This window comes from Sipha flava, unplaced genomic scaffold, assembly GCF_003268045.1.
Source record: "Sipha flava isolate LNK unplaced genomic scaffold, YSA_version1 252_pilon_pilon, whole genome shotgun sequence".
NCBI lineage: Eukaryota > Metazoa > Arthropoda > Insecta > Hemiptera > Aphididae > Sipha > Sipha flava.
The window spans coordinates 387,997-415,539 of record NW_020272904.1 but is presented as its reverse complement, the minus strand read 5'-3'; the positions used below and the strand labels follow the sequence as shown (position 1 = coordinate 415,539).

Here is a 27,543-nt window from a genome sequence, read left to right as displayed (position 1 = left end):
AAGGGTTGGTGCCAAAAACTATGTCTATTTTTACATTTAGTGATCTTGAAATTGTTTTTCAAAAGTAACTTTCCGTGGAACATAATTATTTTATTTATAATATCGATAAAAGTTCACATTCTCATTTGTATAACATAAGTAAATATGAAAATATTTTTAACACTACTTCATGTCTACACTAAAACTCTAATAAAAATTGAATATAAATACATTTTATTCTAATTAAAAAATATATTCATACATATTTATATATGATCATTTCAATATTATGATTATTAATTTTAATGATAAGCTAATATCTTAAATAATATAATTAAGACAATTAATTGTTATTAAACTTTATCATAGACAAGTTAAACCAGGCGATTAAAATTATTTTGTTTTACCATGATATTTTTTATTTTTTTTAAAACTTTTTACTCGAACTTAAGTGATATAAGTAGCTTGAACAACAAATAATAATGCGGAGGATGCATTAATAAGTACAATTTTTATTTATTCTAAAGTAATGATTTATAAGTTTATAATACATACCTATACGTTTTTATTCGAAATATACTAAAATATTAAATCACCTCAATCAATATAGGTATTATATAACATTAATATTCATTTTTAAATACTTAATTGAATTTACTCAACAACAATTCTCTGAAGAAAAGATTGATTATCATTACTTGTTTTAATTTAAACTCGAGAAAAAATATATTTGTAGCTTACACAAAAACAAGTAGAGTATATTTTTAACCTCATACCGCTGGTACACATTTTAAACGAAATTTCAGTAAATATCATAATAAATGATTTTCAATTATTTAATTATTAATCGTATTATTATTTACATCATCGACATCATATCCCTGTGTGTAAAATATTCATAATATTATGTTTCATTCTCGTGATGTTGTGTCATATTTCCAGTCGAAAAAACATTTGACACAGTATACTATTTATACCTCACTCCCGCCTTATATGCTAACCAAAACTATGAATAAATATTTTTAAACATGCATGACCCATATTATTTTTCTCTAAAAAAGAACGGTAAAACCGTATGCTATAATCTTAGAGATATATTAAATTACACTTATGATAACTTTATAGTACGTAATTAATTTTATACAGCATCTAATGTAATAGTATTTTTTTATACTACTGCGTATTAATATCCTAAATAATTGTCACTAGAACAGTGATACTAGAGCAGCTAATGTTTAAAAAAACGGAAAAAAATTCGATTAATTGAATTAGATGAACTATATGAGACTTACTAATGAAATTCTTTTCGACGTTATTATAGTTTAATATTAATCTTCCCTAAACCATGAGAAATCATGTAATAAAAAAACCTATTATTATTTGAATTTGTTGCATTATGCATAAATTGAGCATAACACGCGTAATTTAAGATATAGAATATTTCTACTTGTACATCACTTTATTGAAGGATGAATAATTTTAGACATTTTAACAACAAGTTAGGTTAGTTTATTATATTATATATTTATAAATTATAACGTGTTATTCAAGATTATTAATCGTGATAATTTCACGTATCTTAAAAATCAAATGGTAAATAGTATATACATATATTATGGTTGATATTTATGATATAGTTGCACAATTATTATCATTTTTTTTTTTTACTTTACCATTTATAGAATTTACTCTACTATTAAATTTATGTATTTTTCATTATTTTAAATATAAGTCTAATACAGTTATACTAAATAAATAAACGTTAACTAATACGAATTTTCTTAGTTTATTTCGAATTTTAAATGTGTAAGATTAATTTTATAATGTTTCAAAAAAATTCTTTTATGTAAGTTGCATTTTTAATGTTTGTAGCATAATTTATTTATTTTATTTTATTCATAACTCATAAGACCATTGTGTTAATACATAATAAATCTATCAGTGATAACTTTTTTAATAATTTATTTCAAATTATAGTCATTTTTTTATTTTTTATGAAGCAGATGAATTAATAATTGGTTGATAAAAAAAAAAAAACAATTCTATACAAGTGTTTATAAAATGAATTTGTTATCGTGTAGTTGTATCCATCTTCAGAAATTATTAGAGACTTGTAAAAAAAAATTAACTCAATGAAACATAATTTAGGACGCATACATAATTTAGGTACATTTAGAATTTAATAATTTATAATATTTAATATATATAGGTAGATATATAATTATATATTATTTACCTTACTTTGAGAATTTTGGAAAAGTAAATATATTTATTCTTTAAATAAGGCACATGCGCTTAAACGTCTCATAATATTTTTTTTCATTTTTTCAACTATTATATTATTGATTTTATTAATATCTTCTATACTCGGTATACATATATTTTCTATAATTTACTAAAAATATTAGAGCAGATTATTTTTATATTTGAGTTGTCCCGAAATGTTAATCATAAAACAGATTTTGAACATCATATATGTTTAGTTAAAATAATAATATTCTCGTTGTCTACGGAAAACATTTTTTGTAAAATCGAAAACATCAATGAAATCAAATAAAATTGTACTAAAAAAAAACCCTTTAAAAGAACCTTATACGTATTAAATTTTTTTAAATATTTATGAAGGTAAATTATTGAAAATAACAAATTTATATTTTTAAAATATAATCTATATGTTCGGGATATGTTTTAAATATATTGAGCTATATATATACGATTTGTTTGAATATTGTACCGGACTCTCTGCACGATTTATTTTCCAATACCCTTCATTCTGACTGTATACACACGGGTTTAACAATTGTGTATACTCAATATACTATACTGTTATGTAATTGATTACATTTATGTAAAATACTTGAACCGTAACTCATAAATATCAAACATTTAATAATATTTTTATAATTTGTGCCGTTATACGATTTCTTTAGAACTCATTGCATACATATATCATTTTGTACTTATTTTTGTATAGTAAATATTATACATACATAATGGTACACCTTCACGGGTTTCCTGTATGTATATTAATCTTTTTTATTTTTTTAGTAATAATATTTGTTGAAGTATTGTTGTGTATTAAAATTCAAATTGTGATTCTAAAGTATGATATTATTTTATTAAATACGGTTGTAGATTACAATAGTATTTGATGCATTTAAATTTAAAAATTACTTAGGGCCCGTATTGTTTTTAAATAGCTAACACTATAGCCTTAACATTGAACACAATTTCAAAATCATGTCGATTTTTTTTTGTGTATTAATAATAACGGTTTTATTTTTTTTTAAGTAATTGTATAATTAAAAACGATTTAAAATACCATTGAAATTACAAAAAATTTTGAATTTAATATTTTTTGAAGATAGTATACATAAATATAATTACTACCCATAAATTGTACTTAAATTGCTATGTTTAAATTGTAATATCTTTATTCAATATTGTGCAAAAAAAATTCTGAACCGAGTCCAAATAGCTATCAAATAAAAGTTTTTCTACTTTAAATGAAGATAGGTGATCAGTTAGCATTTGAAATCTCAGAGTAATGTTTTCTAAAAACTATTTTGCATTATGCCTACCGTATTACTGACGGAGAAAGAAAAAATGTATATTAGAACATCCACTATACGTATTGTATAATCTCTATATTACAATTTACAACTTAAATCTATACCGAAAAAAAATGCTAATAATACTTAATTATTATTTATTGTATTTACCTGCATGTGGTTTTGAGCAAAATAATCGTACGAAATTAAAAATAATTAATATATATTCAAATGAACGCAGAAACTAACCTAGGTCTGTTTTATATCATACATCGCGACTGCTGCGGTGGTATTGTATTCGTTATGATTCCTGTTTGCTCGTGTATTTGTTTAGGTGTCCGTTAATTTAACTTCCATATGATCATGTTGTAATTTTAAATTGTCCTCCTCATACATGCATAATATTTGTATGCGCATTAACACGGCACACACGGATTCAATGATGGTACACGTGTCAAAAAATGACGTACGTTGATTACGTAAAATATGTTGGCCAAATGTTGATTACAAATTTATTTTTTACACTCAAAAATATACATTTTATATTGTTGTTTTCGACTCTAATATCGTAAAACATGTATACTCGTTTACGAATTTAGGTACCTGTAGAACTAATTCTTGATCACCAATGCGACTCTATAGAGTACACTGCGTATCTATAAGATTTGTAAGGATTTAATGTATATGCATCGACAGTTTCTATTGAAGCGTGACTTTTAATCGAAAATTTAATCTAGTAAAAATAATTTTATCTAGAATTTTTCAAAAGACTAAAATTTACAAATAAAACAAATTTAAACATTTGAATTGTGTTTTAAAATTATTTATTAAAATTCGTAATCTTGGTTGGAAGTTCTCAAAACTTTTAAAAATTGTAAGATTTATCAAAGTTTAAGCTGACAAACCCTTTAAAATGTTATCTATATTTCATTTACAAGCTATTCTTACCAGTTTTAGATTATTTATCTGATTTTATTAATTTAAATATTTCTTTAGTTTATTTTGAATTAAAAGAAAAGGAGTCAAATGTTTTATAAGTCTATCTACTATTATGTTCATAAAATTGAATAACCTATTATAATTTTTAATCGTCGAACGTAAAAATATTTTTATTCAATTATTGTGATACATAAAAATGCTAATAAATAATAAATAAATGGTTTAATTTCAATTTGAGCACAATAAATATAATAGTTATATGTCAAATTTATTAATATTAAATATAATTATCATATTTTCTAGAACTGCATTTCCCAACCTTTTCCTTCGCCTTAGAGATAGTAACAGTGGCGAATTCTCCAGGCATGCTTAGGAATAAAAAGGTTAATAATCAAAATACAAAAATTATTTTATAATTAATAATATATTATGTATTTAAAAATAACATAATGTATCACAATAATGTAATATAATTCTGTAATACAATTATAATAACAACATTATGTTATAACTGTTTATAATATTTAATGACAGAGCATGCGATAAATGTATGCGCAAACTATACGATGCTTGTTACCGCTGTAAAAAACCAGTTTTTCCGAAACCATCTTTACTAACAGCCGCGATATTTATTACCCAGGGCATGCTCATTCTGTTGCGCTTCGTCAATGTTGTAATTTATAAAATGTACGTGTACGATCATATGACAATTTTTCTACGTTTTGTTTTATTGTGCTATTTTTCAATATTGTTTTGTTCGTTAAATATTATTTAAGTAAGTGCTATTGTATATATTAAATTAAAGTCTTATTAATAAATTAATACAAATTTGTGTATTATTTATTAATTATAAATTAAATATAACTATAAAACATGATAAATGAGCATACCCATACATCAGAATTAGAATTCGCCACTGGATAGTAATAATGATTGCTGATCCCTTAATAAAAATATAAACTATAATAAATAATCATAACGTATGTATTGCTTCATTTTTTTTTTTTTTTGTTTTTTAACTAAATGTGCGCATTTTTATGTAATAAAATTGAATGATTAATAAAAAGTAAATGGATAAATATATAATTGGTATAATTAGTAAAATAAAGGTTCAATCTGATGAATTATGTGTTTCTGAGACACTAAAACGAGTATATTAGGATCTATATTAGATAATATTCATAAATCTGATTCAGCTTTTTGATTTCAATATTTATTTTTGGTATACACATGGGCAGAAAATATTTTTTCACAAAACTATGATGTTTAAAAAGCATATTTTTCCTTATATTTAAAAGTATATTTCTTCTATAGTATGAATATTACATTGGTATTTTCGTTTTTAAACATAATATTTTTTTAGTTTACTTTCACTGAATCTCCTTCGGTGTATACGCAGACCCCTAAAGGGTCGTGGACCATTGTTTATGAAACGCTACTATAAAACTATCTTAACCATAAGTTACTAATTATGAGTTACTTAAAATTTTAAGATAAATTAATAAATTTAAGAAATAAAATATATGATTTGTGAATGTTGTAAGTATATTAATTTATCCATTGATAATCATTTTCACTGCTTTTAAACATAATTTGATTTTTGAATTCTAAAATCGTACAAAGTTATTTGCAAATGAATGCATTATATTTGATATAATACTTGGTAAAACTAATTGTTCTTCCTTATCAACTTCTTGTTCAATATTTATGATTAAATCTTGTATATTTTTATTTATTTCATTGAAATTTTCAGCGCCTCGTTTGAATTCATCGTCCTGATTTTGAATTGGTATATTAGTCACGTCAGAAACTTGATTTCGTTCATCGTTACCTTCATGTATTTGTATACTTTTTACTGACTTATCGTAAAGATTAACAAATCTTGGTTCATCACCCTATAAGACACAATTTACATTTAAATAAAAGTTTATTCATATTTAAAATGAATACTGACTGGTTTTGCTAGTTCAAATGCATCGTATGGACGAGGACCATTTTCGTAGATCTTCGGTGGATATTTAGTTCCATGTATAGATAATGTCATTTCTTGAATCTTACCACTATTAGATGAAACTCCGGTCTATAAATAAAATATAACATTTATTTTGTATTTAATTGTATTTAATTTGTAGTAAGTTATAATAATTTGTGCGTTTACCGTATCAAAAATATCAATGGTGAAATTCCCTTTAGGAGACTCTCCCCAAAAAGCTAGTACTGAAAAAGTCCACCTATTCAATCCACCTCTACTAAAATCTTTTGGTCGACTTTCTAACACGTGGCATTCCGTTCCTACGAATAAATAAATATATATGTATGTATAAATATACTAATATACGTAAACTAATAAAATTTAATTTTTTTTTTTTTACATATCGAATAAAGTAATAATTTCAGCATGAGTAGCTGCAGTTGCCAATCTAGCTACATCCTACATATTTAAGTCCCAAATAGGTGACCCCCATAATTTTATCAACAAAATTATGCCCTCATAAAACAAAATTTAAGTGCCAATAAAGTAAAACTACACTAAAAAAAAAATAAAGCAATAATTACATTAATTGCGTTAACGTCTCTGTGTTAGAATTTTTGATAATATGACTTAATATTCATACATGTTTAAAAATGGATCAAATGGAACAATTGGAACCAAACCTATACTATTAAATTGAGAATATTGTTTAATACTCAATGAACAACCCAAAATAAAATAAGTACTCAATCTTTAATCTATAAAACCATATGTGATCTTGATATATTATTTATTATTCTAATCTTTCAAATAATAATTGTAAAATTATTTTCTATTGACTAAAAAACTTCTGGCTAAAATTAAAATGACACTAAATACTTATAATATAAAAAACGTAATATTAATAGTTATTAAATTATTTATACAAAAATTATATTATTACCCAAAGGTGATTTCATCGCTATTTGAATATCTCCTCTTTTTGGGTAAGTCATTGTTACTACTAGTTGTACGTATTCCATATACCGTACATGTCCGGACAATCCTTCACAGCCATCTGAATACACAGTTATACGTACAGCATTATTTCTTGTTACAGTTGTGTCCCTGTAAAATTATTTTAAATGAAATTGTGAAAATATAAAATAATTTAAAGACTAATATATTCTTCAATTATAGTGACTCTAAGTGATTAACCAGAGTGGAGTAAATTATTGTATCACTGTTCAATTTAGAATTTAGTTAAAAGGTTTTTGGTTTAAAAAATATTTTACGCAATTGAAATTACACATGATTAACTACTATAAATATTTAATTAAGTCTCTAACAATAACATTTACGAAGTATGCTTGATGTCGTACATTTTATACAATTTTTAGAATATTTACCTCACATTAGGCATACGTATACCACATGATACCATTTCAGGCACATTTGTCCACGTTTTAGCTAAAGTAACTAATTGATAAGCGTTCACTAATCCAAATCCAAAATCCATGGAATAATAGAATCCTGCCCAGTTTCGATTCCATCCGAAGTTATCACTCAACGGAGCCACTTGAGAAGTCCACGCTATTAAATGGACAATATCTCTCCATGTCAATTCCGGACTTGAAATAATAATTCATAAATAATCAAATAAAACATATTATTGAACTTTTATATTACTTAGCTGATAAAGCCAAAGCTATAACACCTGACACCAATGGTGCCGCTGCAGACGTCCCTGTATGACTGTCAGTACATTTCCATCCCACGTCAGAAGTCAACTATAAATATAAGTCAATATTTACTTTAAACTTATTTATAGATTTAAAATCCCATCTACGAAGTTTTCAATAGCCATGGTTTCCTAACCGCTGCTTTTATTGATATCCGAAGCGCATATGATTCCGTCCACATCCCTACATTGCTTGCTATCCTACACTCATATAGCGTACCTGCCTCTCTGGTTCATTTCATAGGTCTTCTGCTATTTACTCGAGAACTAATTTTTATTTCCCCTTCGGGGTCTCAGTCATGTCGAACCACTCACACAGGGTTACCTCAAGGCAGTTGTCTCAGTTCTCTATTATTTAACATATACATGTCTGTTATTGCGCTTGCCCTGGAAGAAGTCAACATCCCATACCTCATGTACGCTGATGACTTAGTTATCTTCCAATCCCATAAAGATTTAAATCAAGCTTCATTTCTCCTCAATCACGCTTTGTCTATTCTGGCTAATAATTTGAACAAGCTTCACTTCTCCGTAGCGACTCAAAAATGTAAGGTAGTTATTTTCACAAGAAAACGTCGATTTGTTTCCCCTCAATTTCTCTTAGATGGCGACTTACTACCTGTAGTTTCTGAAATTAAATACTTGGGTCTTATATTGGACAGCAATCTCCGATGGAAGGCTCATTTATTCCAGGTAACTTCTTTTGCCTACAAATGGGCTAATCTGTTAAGGTCTTTAGCTGGTAGTTGATGGGGTTCTCACCCTTCTTCTTTATTGAAAGTTTATAAGTCTATCATTAGAGCAAAGATTGAATATGGTTGTTGTTTTTTTTGGCTCCGCTGCCTTGTCACACCACAAGAAATTAAATTCAATTCAGACTAGTTGTCTACGCACGGCGCTCGGGTTGCTAAAGTCAACCCCTATATCTGTACTGAATGTTGAGTCTACCTGCCCTCCACTGCCAATCAGATATCGTGGGCTTACTGGTAAATTTATATTAAAATGCTCATCTTTATCAAAATCTCCAATAATCGATATATTTAACTCGATTAATATTAAATGGAGATTCGTTTGAAGGTTCTTACCGTTACTTTTATCCATGATTCAAGCGTTCTCAACGGTTTTTCCCCATGTTTACAAAGTTCACAAACAACCTTTATATGACATAAACTTTAATGCATTAACTCTCACCTCAGACGTGATGGTGTCATCCAACTTTCTGGGCCACACCCCTAATGATTTACGACTTATGCCTCCATGCATAATTAATAACCTATTTAGACAGTTTATTGACGATAACTTTAATTCGTTTACCTTGGTATTCACAGATGGGTCAGTCACACAATCAAGTGCGGCGTTTGCTTACTTTTTCCCAGAATTACATATACAGTCTTCCTCCAACCTTTCTGCTTTCGTCTCTTCATTCACGGCTGAATGCTGGGCTATCCTAGAAGCTCTCACATGCATAAGTTCTCTCCCCTGCGGAGATTTTCTTATTGTCTCTGATTCTCAAGCTAGTATTTTAGCAATCGTTAGTAACCCCTTCCTTTCGAAGTGCTCCCCCATAATTCTAAAAATCCGCGCATTACTACTATCCCTCAAAATCAGGTCATTCTCCATCTCCTTCCTATGGGCTCCAGAGCATATAGGCATAAATGGTAACGAATACGTTGATTCGTTAGCTGGCTCAACCGCCAACCACTCTTACTCGGGTTCACTGTGGTGTCCTTATACAGATTTAGTCTCTTTACATCGCAAAGTTATAAATGAACAATGGAAGCTGGAATGGGATTCCTTACCAGAATCCTATGCTTTTAGTTATAGGTCATTATTTAAAAACATCCCTAATCGACCATGGTTTCATTCCCTAAAGATGAGCCGTACAGCCATAGCTAAATTCACTAGATTACGCACGGGCCATAGCCTATTACCACACCACTCATTTAAATTGGGACTCAACAGTAGTGCGTGTTATCCTCTACCCAACTGTGGTGGAGAATACTGTGATTTCCATCACCTACTCATTAATTGTCCATCTCTATCTATCCAAAGATCTCAACTAAAGATTCTCTTTTTCATCTCTGGTATTAATTTTTCCCTTATTGATGCTCTTTCAACCAACAATATCAATATAATTAAACATACGCTAAATTTTATCCTGCAATCAGGTCTCCGAATTTAAGAGTGTGAGCTTTACCAACCTTAATTTATTTCGAACTCATGTACATAATTGTCGAGATATCATAATGTAATGTTAAAATCTCATTAAAAAAAAAAAAAAAAAAAAATAGATTTAAAAACAAAATCAATTGAAAAAATATTTATAAAAATAAATTTGAGGTATTTACTAATTTTTATAAAAAAATATTTGTTTCATTATTATCTTTTATAAATGTTTTGTAAAAAAACTAATAATTAAAAAGTAATCTTAGCAATTACAATTTTATAATATTAATATAGGCTCAATTATCTTCAAATTCTAAAACCAAAAGCTATTTTGGTATTTAAGCAAAAGTATTTATAGAAGAAACATATATATATATATATATATATATATATATTAATTATAAAACCGATAAAAAAATTCAAAGATAAAACAATTAAATAATTTGAATAATTTTTAATATACCACTGTATACAAATATTTTCAAGATATGATAACCACTCGGCCAGCTTATGTAACAGTGCGATATGTTTTATTCAATTTATTATATTATTTTATTAAATATTTTTAAATTATTTAGATAATCAGTAAACCTCAATATTTTAACATGTGTTACAATTACGAACAAATTTGATTTTTTTTAAAGAAGTACAATATTAATAATCTTATTCTGCACTCGAACTTAATTTCATAGCAATTTAGTTTCATATTTTATCAATTTACTGTACATAATATGTACAGTAAATTGATAAAATATTTAAACAACGGTTAATATGAATATATTATATTAACCGTTGTTCAAATATATGTACATAAGTACATACCACATTCTTCTGAAGTCCAGAACCGCTATATGCTGTTCCCAAGATGGCATTACATCTTTCAGAATAATAAGTTACATGACCACTATCATCACAACTAGTTATAACTATAGTATAAATGGAGTTTACGTAGCCGTCACAAGCACAGTTATCACCATCTGCTTTTCCATTTCCAGCAGCGAACACATAAATTACTCCTTTACCATTTCGACCCTATGATCACAGAAATTATTTTGGTTTTAGAACAAGAACAAATGTTTTTTGATGAATTTAATTTAAAAGTATACTTAGTCTATATATAAATACTGTCAGTACTATTTATTTAAGAGACATTTCAATTTCCAAAAATGGCAACACTGTAAGTACACGATAATTAGTGTCAAGATCATGGCCTGACCACAGCAATTGTCGCGTTAACTGTAATAACAATGCAGCGGGAAGAGTATCACACGCGTATTGCCATAGTTGGTTTGTTTAAATCGGGCAAATCTGCGTCACAAATTTTTGCGCTCTTGGATCCGCTTAAAATGAGTGAACGATTTGTATATCGTACCAAAAAACGTTACTCTAATACTAGTGATGTTGTTGATCGTATTAGAAGTAGTCATCCTTGTACTATTCGGACAAAAAAAGGCTATTGAACTCGTTCGTTCAAGAATCAATCGAAATCCTTTAGGGAAACAAAACATCGTCACTCGAGAGATGAAAATCAACGCGCTATCGGTTTCTCGCATAATTCGAAATAAATTAAGTATACATGCTTATAAGCGAAGTATAAGCCACTTGTTAACGGATCGAATAAAGAGAATAAGACTCGAAAGATCAAAAAAGGTCCTAGTTCGTACGATCGAAAAAAAATGTAAATAAATTTTATTCACAAATAAAAGAATATTTACCGTTGAAAAAAAATACAACAAGCAGAATGGTAGGGTATATACAAGGTCATCATTAGAGGCCACAGAAAAAGTTTCACGCGTTCAACGAGACCAGCATCCTGCTCAAGTTATGGTTTGTTGGGATATGTCATGGCATGCAGGGCCGGCGAGAACTTCTGAGGGCCCCGGGGCTGCGGGGATTCCGGGCCGCCTTTCCTTTGCAGTTATTTCACCGAGACGCACCAAGACCACTTGCACATGCTTTGGCACGACAAAAACATTGTATACAAGGCCGAAACGACAGTCCCTCTAGAACGTACGGGCCCCGGGGCTCTAGCCCTCCCTGCCCCACCCTCTCGCCGGCCATGATGGCATGGTGTTACACAGATTCATTTCTGTGAGAAAGGAGTTATAACTGGTGCACGTGTTTATCAGAATAATATCTTAAACCCTTTAGTGAAACCTCTAAGTGATTCTTTGTTTGAAGGAATTGATTGGGTTTTCCAACAAGATTCCACGCCAGGCCACAAAGCAAAAATAATACAAGAGTGGCTTAAAAACAATGTTCCGAATTTTATAAAGGCATCTAACTGGCCCTCTGCAAGCCCAGATTTGAACCCACTTGATTATGGATTATGGAACACTTTAGAGGAGAGAGCTTGTAAAAAACGACATGCAAATTTGGAATCACTAAAACGAAGCATTGTGAAGGCAGCTGCAGAAATCCTCCTGGAAACTATTCGTTCATATATTGAGCAGTGACCAGAAAGATTACGTCGTTGTATTGAAAACGAGTGGGGGGCATTTTGAGTAAAACATATATGGTTCGAATTTTTATTATGTATACTTAACAAATATATATATATATAATTTCTATACGATAAGTTGTTCTTAAGTAATATAGGTTTAATTTACTATATCTAATTATGTCTAATCTAAGTATATAAAAATAATTATTTTTTTGTCAAGTTTTATCTATTTTAACTTGATAAAAATATATTGTAACGTATGTGTCCATGTATAATTCTTAATTAAGTTATTAATAGTATTATAGTTATTATTATTATAATTATTATTGAAATTAATCTTTACTTCATGTATGCCTCTTGAAAGCGATTTTTGAACTATAGGGGACAAGTGTTCCATCACCATTCCGGTATCCGCGGGACCCCACGAATTACTATAAATACATGTATATTCAAGAGCATGTTTCAATACTTTAGCTTCTCTAGCATCTGTTGATGCATCATCTAAAAACTTTATACCTTAGTTTGAAAAAAAAAACTTTGTTAATTACTGTACACTATATAGTGGTGAGGAAGAGGTTGAATAAATTAATTCTATACGGTCCAATAACAAAATCACAATAAAATTTATTTGAGAACTCGTAAGCGAATAAATATTTACCTCCGATGCTAACTCCATAGGCTATTCCTACTCCACATAATCTATTATTTGGTTTCATGACAATTTCTCCAGCACATCTAGTTCCATGAGATCTAAAACCTCCACTACCATCTCTAGATGGCATAATATTAGCGTCATTATTAATATAATTCCAACTTAAGTCAGGATTCTGAAATGAATAAATTATAATAAATTGTACAAATCATATTTATTCAGTCATTTTTTAATGGCTAACATTTAGGACATTTAACTTAATTAATTTAGAGAAACTTCATTATTAAAAAAATTATATACTACAGAAGACAACATAAATATTAAAACATTAAAAAGTTTTCTTTTTTCTTAAAAAAAAAATAAAGATAGACATTACAACAGCTTATTAATTCAAAATAATTAACTACCATACTCAGAAATAGCTGTTTTGTACATTAATCGACAATTATATTTTACTTTAATTAATCAATGAATTTCTCTAAAATGAATAGTAAGCACAGAATAAAAATGAATAATTACTATTTTTTAAAACAATAGTACATAAACAAAATCAATTAAATATATCAACGACGTATCTACCATAGATGTTCAAAAAACTATATCAACAAGTGATTAAAGTACTTATATTTTAACAAAATAATTGATAAGTGACATTAAACTTGCCTAATAATCAATATTAATTAGTTAATAATATAGGTTAGTATTGTATATACTTCACAAAAAAAATCAGTTAAGACTTACAAAATTTTCTTTTATTTCTGGGTGTGTATATTCTAATCCATCGTCCGGCACAGTAACATTCACTCCTGTCCCAGTGATATTAAATTCAAAATAGATCGGTACAGTATTCATATCAAGCACGATCTGAGTGGAGTTAGTTCGGAAATCTTGCTGAAAATGAATTGTACCATATAAATTTTTAATTTAAATTTATTTTAACCTACAACAGCTCGGATCCATCATGTACATTGGATATACTGTAATTTTTTTTTTTCTTGATCGGTGGATGGATTGAAATATATAAATTAAGAGCATACCTTTATAGCCTTCATAGCTATATTTACGGGAGGTCACCTAACCAGAAAATAGAAATATTGGACACAACCGGAAACTAACTACGACGAAATATTGAGCCTGTTAGTGCACTAAACTATGCCCAATATATTTAAAATTATACATATAAATACAGTTTATTAATTCAATAAATATTAAAAATAATAATTTACCATATTTCTATGATATCAGTTTTATTAAACAATGAAACTAATACAATTATCTAGAATAATATTAGAATAAGTATATAGAATAATACTAATAAAGAAAATTAGCTATTCGTATATGTAATATATATATATTATATACAGGCCCGGCTCAAGTGTTTAAACAAACATAGGCGAAATTTAGTTTTTGCCACCCCTTACGTGTAAATATTTTATTAAATATTTTTTTTTATACATAAAACCCCCTTGAGCCAGGCCTGTATATATATATGGTCGACTTAATTGTATGCTTATTTTAAAAGCAAAAATTATACCGTAGATTGAACATATAAAACTTAGGGTTTATATTTTTATGTATATTCTCATTTTAATATAACAAACGTCTCATAACATTCCAATTTAAGATAGTTTAGTTACAGATCATACATAAATCAGTTGTAACAAGTTTATGAATAGAAATATACACAAGCCTAAAAGTTAAAATTTGCTTATATTTTATATGACAAATTGAGTTTGACTTTTTTTTTTAAATTAATGTACACATACTTGGAATTAGTTAAATAATGTGTACACATATTTTCAGTTAAAATTAATTTACCCAATATACTTAATGTGGAAATTTACATAAATCTATCAGTTGTAATATATACAAATCTGGGTAAAGTTATTTGCTTATAAAATCTAAACAGATTTACTCACTATTATACGGTTCAATTAAATTTGTTTAAATGTTAAGAAAAAGCTTCAACTAGAATTGGGCTGTTTACATAATTACATCATCTTTTTCCAGTGATCTGCATTTATTGTTATATTACACATGACTATGAGTAAATCATTAGATAAAGTCTACGATTATGCTAAATTAAACTTCGAGTTATATTTTAGAAAACGTATTTAAACACTCCAAGTATATTGATGAATATGTTTATTCATATCTTCCAACTAAATACAAAATAAGTTAAATCTTGGATTTTAAACTAATATCGTGAATGTGGTAGAGAAAAAATTACTAGGATTTTTATATACAGATATCCTACATTCTATTTATAAATATTCAAGTTATTTTCTATCTCATACATCTCAAACAACTAATTATACCACTATACTGTGACGAGTGGTAATATAATGGAATAATATATTAAGTAACACAGCTGATTATTATGCAAATGACGTATGAAAGACCTATTCTTTTAGATGAAAAACTTTGAGGTCCAATTACTTCCCTTTTAAAATTAAAATAATCAAGAACTTCTTTCATTCGAATTCACTGAATTTTTCATCTATCATACTAAGGTAAATTTGTATTTAGTCCAAGGACGTATTTGAGGGGTGGCGAAGGGGGAATTTGCCCTCCCCTTTGCTCGTATTTTTTTAAATATAATACATTGATTTATTTAAAAAATGTAATGTATAAGTAATTAAGAATATAAATTACTAGTCTATCATTATAATATGTTATCATTTTAACAGGAACATGAACTGTAAATTAATTTTAAGTTTGTATTGAAGAAAAAATTAGTCTCGCCCCCCCCCCGCCACCTCTCCTCAATGGCCTCAACTCAAATACGCTCTTAGTTTACTTAAATATTTTCCATGCCACACGATAGCTAATTTATAAATAGTCATATCTAATGAACAGTCTTAATATTATTATATAGCTTTTTCAATCATAGGCTACATTCATTATGACTTATTAAAATATATGATATAAATAATTATATATTATTCAAAATTTAATAATTTTACTTATTATTATGCTTTATTTAAAATATTGTATTAATTAAAAATATAAGATTACAAAGACAACTTATTTCATAACCCTGGAAAACCAACAATTATTTAATTATTAGATTAATACGAAAACAACATAGTTATAAATCTAATGTTAATTTATTTTAATGAAGATTCTTAAAATTATTATACTTGACTCATATTTATTGTTATTTAATCATAAATTAAATCAAATTTTAAGTGTTACAAATTTAGCTTTAATTTAGTTTTTTGGGGATTTGTAATTTACTGTCATATTTATGTTTCGCACTATTTAATAGTTTGCTGATTTATTAAATTAATAATTCTATTCCATAATTAGAAGGAAAAAAAGAAATAATTTTAATTTTTGCCATAAACATGATTCATATAAAAATATATAATAAATTAAATTAACTTGCAAGAGAACATTGTATTATACATAAATTTGGATTCAGTTATAATAATTTACACATGCCGGTTGGAGGGATCATTTTACCCGAGCAATAGGTATAAATTGTTTTTGTTCAGAATGCATTTGCTATGTTTGTCACTTATCATTGTTATTATTAATTCAAAAACTCATCTAATTTACTTAATATTTAATATTTTAATATGACATATTCGTAAAATATTATTTGATTTTAAATTTTTAATCGTTACATTTAAAAGACCGTAAAATGTCCGTTATCTTCATTTTCGGCGGTATACCGATTTTCTTGTAAAAATTTAAGTAACGATTATTATACCAATTGATTGTAAATATTTTACTAAACAGTCCACTTTAGCAAATTGGCTACAAAAACAAAATAAAATATCAAATAGCAACACACATAGATTAAATATATTATTTAAATATATGCCAATGATTGTTAACCTAAATAAAGAAGCAACAAACAGCATTATTATGTATTTATAATGAGCCAAAAATAAATACGTATTTTGCTAGAATACTCTTCAATATTTTTATTTTCGCTTTGGTTGCACACGTATCGTTTGTAATTTAAATTTATATATACTAATCTGAACATATGTTATATTGAACAACATTTCGGGCCATTCAGTTTAAGTATTCGTATCGTATAATTTTATTTGTTCTAACAAACATTTTATAAATATTATTAAACACCAAAATACAAAAAAATAATTTTACTAATTTAATTTTAATTTTAATTTTAAATTTAAATTTTAATAATTTAATTAATTAAAATAATTAAAATATTTTAAGTTCTCAAACAATAAACAATACAATTAGAATAACAGAACCTGCAATATGATATATTGCTATACAGGACTAGGACAATCACCACTAGGAGTACATTGTTTTTTATAGCCTCTTGTCAGAATATTTGATTACCCGTGTTTGATAGGACATATGTTTTATATTTTGTAAATCTCAAAAGATACCACAACGGCGCATTATCAACATGGTTTAAGTAATGCTGAAAATATAATAAATACAATTCAGCACTAAATATAACACTATAATTATATTTTTGGTATAAATTTCGAATTTTTATAAAGTTCGATTCTCATAATAATGTACTACATATTGCCTACTTTCCTGACGCTAAATTCATCTACTGAATCAATGTGTATGTTATTCATATAATATATGAGATATTATCTATTAAGATATTATCTATTGCCTTAGTAGTCCGTCACTTTATTGCATTTTTAACTGACTGCGTTCACTGAACATAATAAAAATTAGAAATTCAAAATTATCCGATAAAATATTTTTAATATAATATTTAATATGACATTTCATTGGAATATTAATCCTTATATTCGTAGACACCATTCAAAACATATTTTAACACAGTTACGCGTAACAACAATTAAGTAACTTCATTAAACATATTAAAACTTAAATAAAATATTTCATTATTTTTTGCTAACATAAGTCTATTGTGGTAAGAAATAAAAAATATAATTAAGATAATGATATTCGTAACATGTACTCATTATTTTAAGAGAATTTTTTAATATTTGTACTTACCAAGTACCACATCTCTGGCCATTTTTCATCATTAAACGCATATTTATAGTTACTTTCTCCTTCTATCGGAATATCTTCTACGATAGGAATTTCCTTTTCAGCGTTATTTTTTCTTCGTGGAACTACATGTCTAGGTTGAACAACACTTCTATAAGATCTTGCTTTCACAGCTTCTTGAGTTGCAATAGTTATCTAAAAAGTATTCAATAAAACGAATTATGACTCTTAATTGTAACAAATAAAAGAGACAACTAACAATATAATTTTTACGATATATTCACGATATGCGTTTAACTGTTTTACATAATCTTGGTAACTAATATATGTTTGAACAAATTTACCATACGGAGATTTATTGACGATTTTTTTTTTTTTTATTAATGGGACAGTATTTTGCTGGATTCTACGTATGTAACGTTTTTCGGTTTGTTATGTAAAATCATCCATAATATTTAGTATGATCCGTCAAAAATTTTTCAAATTTCTTTTCATTCTACATCACTATTTTCTTAGAAGTTTTAGAAATCTATATTTTTATAACAATAAACTATAGGTATTTCGAGGGGTGATGGATGATTACCCTCATCGTCTAAAAGAACGTTTCGCTGCACATAGATAAATATTATTCTCTCAGTTTTCATAGAATAAGGAAATGCATTTCAAGCTTTTATGTATGCAATAAATATAAATGAATATGTTAAATTCTTCTTGATTAAAACAATTCTAATGCAATGCAGTTATAATGAAATTGAAAGGTCTGATATAAATGAGCATCTTATTTCTGATTTTTCAAGTTCACCTATGTTAACAACGGAACTAATGTATTTACTTATACTACCAAGATCATAAGATGTTAATTGAGTATTATCAATATAAATTATTAAGCTATAAAAACCATGACGTGATAAAGATTTCTAGTACTGCACTTACAATATTTCTTGAAACTCCAGTTTAATATGGTTAGGTTAGAATAAAAAAATTTAGAAGGTCGCAATCAAATGCATACTTAAGGTTAATTATAATGAGTGTACTTATTTATTTCTGTTAATATTACATTATTTGATTGCAATATTTTACAGGAGTTAAATAAATAAAAATTAAATTACTAATTAAATAATTCTTACAAAGTCGTGGTTATTTAATTGGTTCGTAATGTGTTCATTGTGATTGAATATTTTGTCAGGAAAATCGGTTTTGACCATATAATGAAAACCATCATTATGGAAATCCTGTAATAAAATTAAAGTCAAAGTCTTAGATACTTAATACGTTTTTATTTTTACTTCCAATACTTTTTTTAACAGTAGATCTACATGAAAATAAAAATCCACAACGGTATTATTAGTTTGGACAGACTTGTTATTAATGCTTAAATCCTATGCCAAAATTAATTAGTAAATATTAAATAATAATATCTATACAGTTTTTTCAAGTATAAAATATCAATATATGTCAAAGCATGGCTAAGTAAATTTCATCGTCAGTGGTTCAAGTCAAATGAATTGATAATGACGTTTATTGACGACGTAATAGTTTAATTTAGTCATATATATATATATATATATATACATTTTTGTTTAAAAACTCCACCCAACTATGTTTGAAATGATTGTAATTTCATGTATTTAAAGTTGCACACAACTTTTGCTGTAACCTTAAGACTTTTATCACTAAGTATGTGAAAATAATTAGTTGAATAGTTGAATTTTAGTAATTTAACTTGAACTGATATAAATAAGGGTACAGTTAAAAATACTATTGTAAGAGTATTCAATTATTTCGAAACCGAAATGGTAAGTTTGTCTTTTTTAAATAAAAAAATAAAACACAATTTCCTTAAGTTCAATATTATAGATAGTAGATTGTAGTAGATTGTAAAAGAAAACAAAACGTTAAACATTCGTTTAAAAGATGTTTCCCATTTGAAATAATAATATTAAATAGTAATAATATAATATTTATTGACAATATTTGTACCCATAAAAATGTATTAAAATGTATAAATTGTTTAATATTTGGTCTCAATACAGTTGTAACTGAAACGAGTATTATGGGCCCTACATAGGTTTACATGAGTCGCAGGGTGTGTCCTGGCACACCCTATAGATACGCCTATGAAACAAATATAGAACTAATATTCAAACAAGTTTAAAGCTATCTAAATTATATAATACTCATCAACTTTCTGAGCACACTTCAAACTTTAGAAAACATAAAAAATGCAATGAATATTGTAAGAATTCATGCAAGAAAAAAATTATAAACAATTATTATGGAAAAATTTTCACTACAATTTTAATATCGAGCCACAGCAAAATACCAAGCGACAAAAATACCAAAAATAGAATAGAATAAATGTACAGACATGCCATTTTTAGATATTATCAAATACTACGAGTAAGATACCCTTATACGTACCATGTGATAATATATATTAAAAACGATGGTTAAATTACATTAAAAAAAAAATTAATCTATTATTGTGAAAATTATTATTTCACCATCTAAATTCGACATAAATACTTCCACGCTATTAAAACTTTTATTTTTATTGGGAAAAAAAAAATCCTATTAGATACCAAGAAAACAAATTAATCATATATATCATTTTTTTTTTTTTACATATAATTTATCTACTATCCCTTTATTTTATTATTTAAAGCCAAAATTTATATATTTATCATTTAATTTCCAAAGAGAATGTACACGTATGTTTAAATATTCCATTTCGCGGCAACCTATTCGAACGAAAACGACAGAACCCGGACGTTCGTGTTTATCCGTTGTAGTAGCAGTACCGAAAAACCGTATCACCTTATAGACTAGGTTAGAAAGAGGCCATCGCGTGGTCACAGTAGTTGCAAGTCCAAGGTTTCCATCCTCTCTGTTCACGAACCCCCACGTGCGTTTCGGTGTAGTGTATCGAATTTTTCCCACGAACCATTATTACATAATGTCTTATACCGTCTTATACCGACCGCGCGCAGCCGGCGACGTAACAACAATAACAAATAGGTATCGGATACATCGCGAAGTCTTGCCAAGAGTAAGATGAGCGGAGGATAGGGAAACTTGTTGATCGTGAGTGCCACGCAACTTCGCCCTACCTCTTCCCTAATGCTTATATGACTCCCCTATCGGTAAGTTACCCCATGCGGGATACTCGCTGAGGGACGGGGCGGGCCAGAGAATGCGTCGGAAAATCCGCTTGGCGCGAAGCCAAATTTGGGGCTCTCAGGGCTTTCTTTTGGAATCCCGACACCAGGGCCGAATCTGAAGGGATGGAAAAAGCTTGGTGAAGGAAAATTGTCGTTCAGGAAAATCGCGGCGGACTCGGTGAACGCGCACGGTCGTTGCATGTGCTCCCAGTGCTAAAAGCTGCGCCAGTATAACGGAATCGGCGTCGGGACTCTGGTTAAAGGGTAGTAGTCACCGTCGTCGTACGCCACAGTTACCACCACCCCCGAACGTTGACCCCGATCCCGTTGGAACGCCGTAGCATGGGACCCTGGTACACACGTCCTTAGCCGGGGTCGAGGTCACAAGGCCACCCAGCCACCTGGCCAACGCTTGCGCCGCTGCCGCGTAGCTCATCGACCGTCACGCACGGGCCTACACCCCTTTTTCAACACGTATGTAACTCGACAGTGCGCACGTATTGATATACGACGTGTTCCACGTTCGAAGAAGAACGGTTATTCGCGCGCTAACTTTTGCATTTATACCGTACGTCGAGAAACTGATGTGGCGAATCGCTCGCGCATAATGCGACGGGTCTCTTTTTTTTTTCAATTTCTTTCCCTGTTTTATCGTTTCGCCCACCAACATTATCATCCCCATACTATTTTTCACGTAGACACATTGTTTTTTTTTTTTTTTACTTCTTTTTATACTCACAGAATCTCCCTTTCTCATCTCATTCCATTAATCGTTTATCTTTTTCTTCTCGTCATTATATTGTACGTCAAAATATTCGTTTTTTTTTTTCTACTCTACCCGAACAACATTTATTCGTTAGAGATCTCGATGAGAAAAACGACGAATGATTTTCAATTCAGGTGGATTATTATACATCGGTGTGGATTATTTTTTACCTTCGATGCACATTATTGCACTCGCTCATGCGACAGCTAATTCTATAGAATCACTGCGGTAGTAATAATTCATTTAAACATTCAAATTAGCCTGGATACCAACTATTACGAACTACCTTAACGAAATTGAATATATAACAATCAAGATCAAAAGAAAATCGTTTAAAATATAAATGGAATTATTTATGACAAACAGATAAAAATGGTTACCATTTTAGTTTTGAAAATGTCATCACCGATAAATAATTTATTTGCACGTTCTATGTTCCATCAACCTAAGAATGTACATTTCAAGAGATACATATGGATAATGGACACTTAAATAAATAAGTGTAATTCCTAATGAAATTATGTTTATAAAAACAATTGAATTGTTCATAAAAATAACAAAACGAAACATACTACTTTTTGCATGTGGCATATTAAACAATAATAATTTTACTGTTAATAAGTGTCTAAATATTATATTTTATAAAATTATTTTGAGAAAGTGAGTATAGATTTTAGTATAATGTGATTGGTTTAAACAATATATTGTTAAATCATTATCAAAAAATACATTCTTGATTGAAGTGTTTATGGATATAAAATTTAATTTAAATTATTTTTAAAGATTCAAAATGTGTTTTAATGATTAAAGTTACTTAGTTTAAATAAATTTCAAGTTCGAATATATATCATCGATATAAATATTATACTTGAAGAAATAGGTACAGTTTAAGGAATTCATTTCATGTTAATCTGTAATTATTATTCTTAAGATATCATTTGACCTAGACTGAATATAATTTATAATACTTATAATTATAAACTATGCTAATAATATAGTAGTAATCCACTGGATTTTTTATCGTTTTACAATTTTTATGATTCAATGTTATTAAATTGTATACCGTCATTTAATAATCAAACATCTTCCAGAATTTAATCAAAAAACTATAAAAAATTATTAGTTTCAGATAGTTTTTGCAATTCAATAAATAAAAACATATAATTTTGTAAAACTGAAAACTTCTATTTCAACTAATATTTAAAACTGAGTATTCTATTAAAAAACAAATTTATTAGAAGATCAAATTTAATTAGTTATGTTCTGACAGTTAATTATTTAACTTTTCTTATACTATTTCAGTAAGATAGTAACATAACTACTTTTTTCTACAAAAAATATAAAAAAACTCATGAAAAAAAAATTAACAACTATCAAAGTGTCTGTAAAATTCTTTACCACCACGAATTTTCTTTTTAAAATGTATACGTTTCTATTTGATCATATTTTTTATTTATTAAAACATCTTTTTTTGATAAAATCTTAATTTAAAATTATTGTTTAAATTAAATTTATGTGTTTTTGTTACTATTATACTTGTACCTAATTTGTAATTATATTTACTATATTATTTATGCTATGGATAATGTTTAATAAAACTGTCATATAAAATGGATTTTTATAACATAATACATTTTTTCGAAGTATGGGTTTTCAACATAAAATAGTTGTATTATTTATACTTTTAATATTTTTTTTTTTTGTATAATATATTTAGTATATATTACTGACAAAGTAGCTATATAGAAGCGTTAAATATATGCTAATTTAATATTTTTTTCACTTCGGAATAATATTCACGTGATAATTAAAAACCGACTGACTATTTATTCTTGGTTTTCGAACAAGTGCTGTTAGGTATCTATTAAAATACACAATATTTGATCTTTCGTTCTTTATAATGAATTATCTATACTCAGTTTCATAAATTCAAGGGATAAAAAAAAGTTATTTTCTATTAATATTCGATTTCTGTAAAAGTAAAAACAGATAGTTAGAAACAAAATTAAATCCAGGACACGAAATTTCCTTTTTGCATTTTAATTTTTAAACATATTCGAGCCATATTTTAGTAAGTAGTGCATTATAATAATATATTAAATATAAATTGTATTTTATAACCAATATTAAAATTAATTAACATATTATCAATGATGTTGATTATTATGATTCATGAATTTTCAAATAATAATTTAGTTTTTAAATTGTATTCAATTATATAATAAAATATTTATTCGTTATTTATAATATATATTTTTTATAAAGTTATAAATTTTTATTACTATTTTTAAATAATACTATCATAATTTTGATAATTTTACTCGAGTCTTAATTTAAAATTAAAATGATGTACTTTGAATTCGTATTTTTTTTATTATTTTTTTATTTTTTTATTTTTTTTATTTTTTTTTTTTTTTTTTTTTTTTTTTTTTTTTTTTTTTTTTTTTTTGTACCAAAAATGTGATTACTGATTATAACTTATATATTACTTATATTAATACATATATTACACTTCTTTAATTCAACTTTGCAAATAATTAATTATAAAGTTATTCATTTGCGCAAACATATTTTAATTATTAATTTTTAATGACTCTTAGATTGATTATTCTCACGGTAATTTATACAAAAAATGTTACATAAAAAATAAAATATTTATTTTTTATCACAGTTTACTAAACTAAGTACTCGTATTATGAAATATTTAATGTATTTAATGTAAATGCAATAATGTCAAAATTTATATTCGTTTTACCTTTTAGTAGTATAGAGACAATTTCAATGAAACAATAATTAATATTTTAAAAAATCAAAATTCAAAATATAAGAAACCTCAATAATAGGTTTTAATATTAGACAATTGTTAACTGTCTTGAATAAAATTATACGAAATACTTCAAACTGATAAAAATGATATAATTTGCAGCGAGATTGAAAATTTTCATTAGGACTTAGATCTTTCATTTAGGCTTTGGTTTGGAACTTTATATCATCAAAAAATTACGCCTTTATCGTGTTTGTGGTATCCGTGTCACAAACATTAAGTACTTTTATAATAAGTTCAAACAGATTTATGCTCACTTAAGTGTTATTATATTATATCCTAAAATATATGAAGCATATCTAAACTCATGATTTATAACTATAAAATACAATATATATAATTGGGATAGGAGCACCTCAGTAAAGTTCCGACATTGTGTATTGAGTAACATCTCTACAAACTGGGACAACTCAACTATAATTATTATATCATTGATAATAAATAATAATTCGTATATTAGAAATATTTAAATGAAAGATATCAAATTAATATTATATAATAATAATAATATAATAATAATAAAAATAATAATAATAATAATATAAGATAAATATATGATTATAATAATTTAAACTTGTAAATATATACTCAATAACATTAGGTTAAAATTGATTTTTATACTTTTTTGATTAATTTTTTACATACTACAATATTATAACTTTTTTTTTTTAGTTTCTTTATAAAAAATAGTATTTCCGTTATATTCCAGAAATCAGTAGGCTTCTGATTAATATTTGTATTGTAAATGTTTATTTGAATTATTCTTAAATTATCTAAAAATTTAAAAATATTTGGATAGAAACTGATAAAAAAAATATTTATTAGTTTTTTATTCAATAACAAAAATATTTATTTGTTCTATTTCAATTTACATTTATTCTTTCTGAATTGGCGAAAAGAGTCTAGAAAATATCATACTCCGTGAGAGATAATGCCTTAATTCTTTAATTAAAACTTGCCCTTGAACACGAAAAAAAATTGGCTACGTGACTAATATTTTGTTTCGAAATTCATGTGTATATTTTTTTTAGGACGCGTTTATGTCATCTCATTCACAATAAATAACAATCTCAAATTTCATATATTCAAATTATAATAAATATGATATAAAAATATTGTTACTCTGGGGTTGACGAGATTATATTTTATAAAAACACAAATTGTATTTTAACAGTTGTTAATTTTTCATCCCTTTCGCACATAATGATAAAATTTCGATATCGCAGTCTATGAAGTGCATTCAAAAAAACTAGTTGAACTTATTTAAGTTTTCAATATAAACAATTATTCTAATTTATTTATAAACTATTTAAATCTAGATTACCGGTCCATCGTATTTCATATTATTATTTCGCGCTACTTCTTTAGCTACTTCTTCTCCCAGAGGTACATGCACTAGCCATTTATTGGTGTAATATTGGACACCCGTGTCATTTGTGCGTACAAATAAAAAACACATATTCAAGATCAAAATAATCTGTGTTCCTTCTTTCATCATGATTATAAAAACTGTAAAAAAAAAAAAAAAAATACTAAGACTAAAATAGCAATAATACTATTTTGAAAAGTTCTATAAAATCAGTGTCCATTATAAATAGAGTTATTCTTCAGTTCAAAATTATGATCTGATTTTTGAAGTATGTCAATTAAGTATTTGCATGTGAATATGCATGCGCATATTTTATCCTATTAATATTAATTCAGATTATAATAATTGTAAAATAATTTTTATAATATTTATTTGAAAAAGAACTAATGTAATATAAACAATACAATTTATTTCTGATGTGCCGTTAATGAACTGCTTCTTACACAAGATATTCATGTAAACTATATATTACTGTTCAAATCATTTAGATTTATTGTTTTAGGTACCAAATTGTAAAACATTTTTCAAATAAAAAAATTTTAAAATATATAAATATTATCAACATTAAGCTATTAGTATACATTTGAATTTTATGATATTTTTGTTAACAATTCCTAAACTTGAAGGTTTGATAAAGTGATTAGTTTTAAATATTTTTAAATATACAAGAAAATTAAATTGACCATATTTTAAATGTATAGTTAAATACAAAATAATATTGTAAAACGAACCTCTTGAATATTATAATTCACGTATTAGAAGTGTGTATATTTATATAAAAATTTAATAAACTACTTATGTAATGAATAATCGAAGTAATAAGCCGAATAGCAACCACAACTGTGCTTACATTTATTGATAGCCCTATATAAACATATTTTATTAGTAATTTTTTCACCATCATTAAATTTTAACACACTTGTATTTTCTATTATTATTAAATTTTCCCTATTGTTATTACAAGGAGTCTAAAAGTTCGTGCTTAACGCACATTAAGTTATGTGAAACACACTTGCTTAATTTATGTTAATTA

At 26.8% G+C, this 27,543-nt stretch overlaps 2 protein-coding genes across 3 annotated transcripts in view; both read right to left on the bottom strand.

The window, feature by feature from the left end:
- LOC112684604 (neuroendocrine convertase 1-like) overlaps positions 1–3,799 on the bottom strand; it is a 49,246-nt gene extending 45,447 nt beyond the window's left edge. For both annotated transcript variants that reach the window (XM_025556213.1, XM_025556214.1), the window contains exon 1: positions 3,702–3,799. The gene's annotated coding sequence lies outside the window, so the exon portion shown is untranslated. The remainder of the gene's footprint in view (positions 1–3,701) is intronic.
- Positions 3,800–5,734: 1,935 nt separating this feature from the next.
- LOC112684608 (neuroendocrine convertase 1-like) lies at positions 5,735–27,340 on the bottom strand. Its single transcript, XM_025556216.1, has 14 exons — positions 27,242–27,340; positions 26,466–26,650; positions 19,518–19,622; positions 18,394–18,585; positions 14,164–14,313; positions 13,429–13,597; positions 13,114–13,286; positions 11,150–11,359; positions 8,110–8,210; positions 7,830–8,051; positions 7,385–7,548; positions 6,628–6,761; positions 6,424–6,549; positions 5,735–6,364 (listed from the first exon to the last, which is right to left on the bottom strand). The coding sequence occupies exons 2-14, from the start codon at positions 26,637–26,639 to the stop codon at positions 6,077–6,079; spliced, it is 2,208 nt and encodes a 735-aa protein (XP_025412001.1). The 5' UTR covers positions 26,640–26,650; positions 27,242–27,340; the 3' UTR covers positions 5,735–6,076.
- Positions 27,341–27,543: the final 203 nt, after the last annotated feature.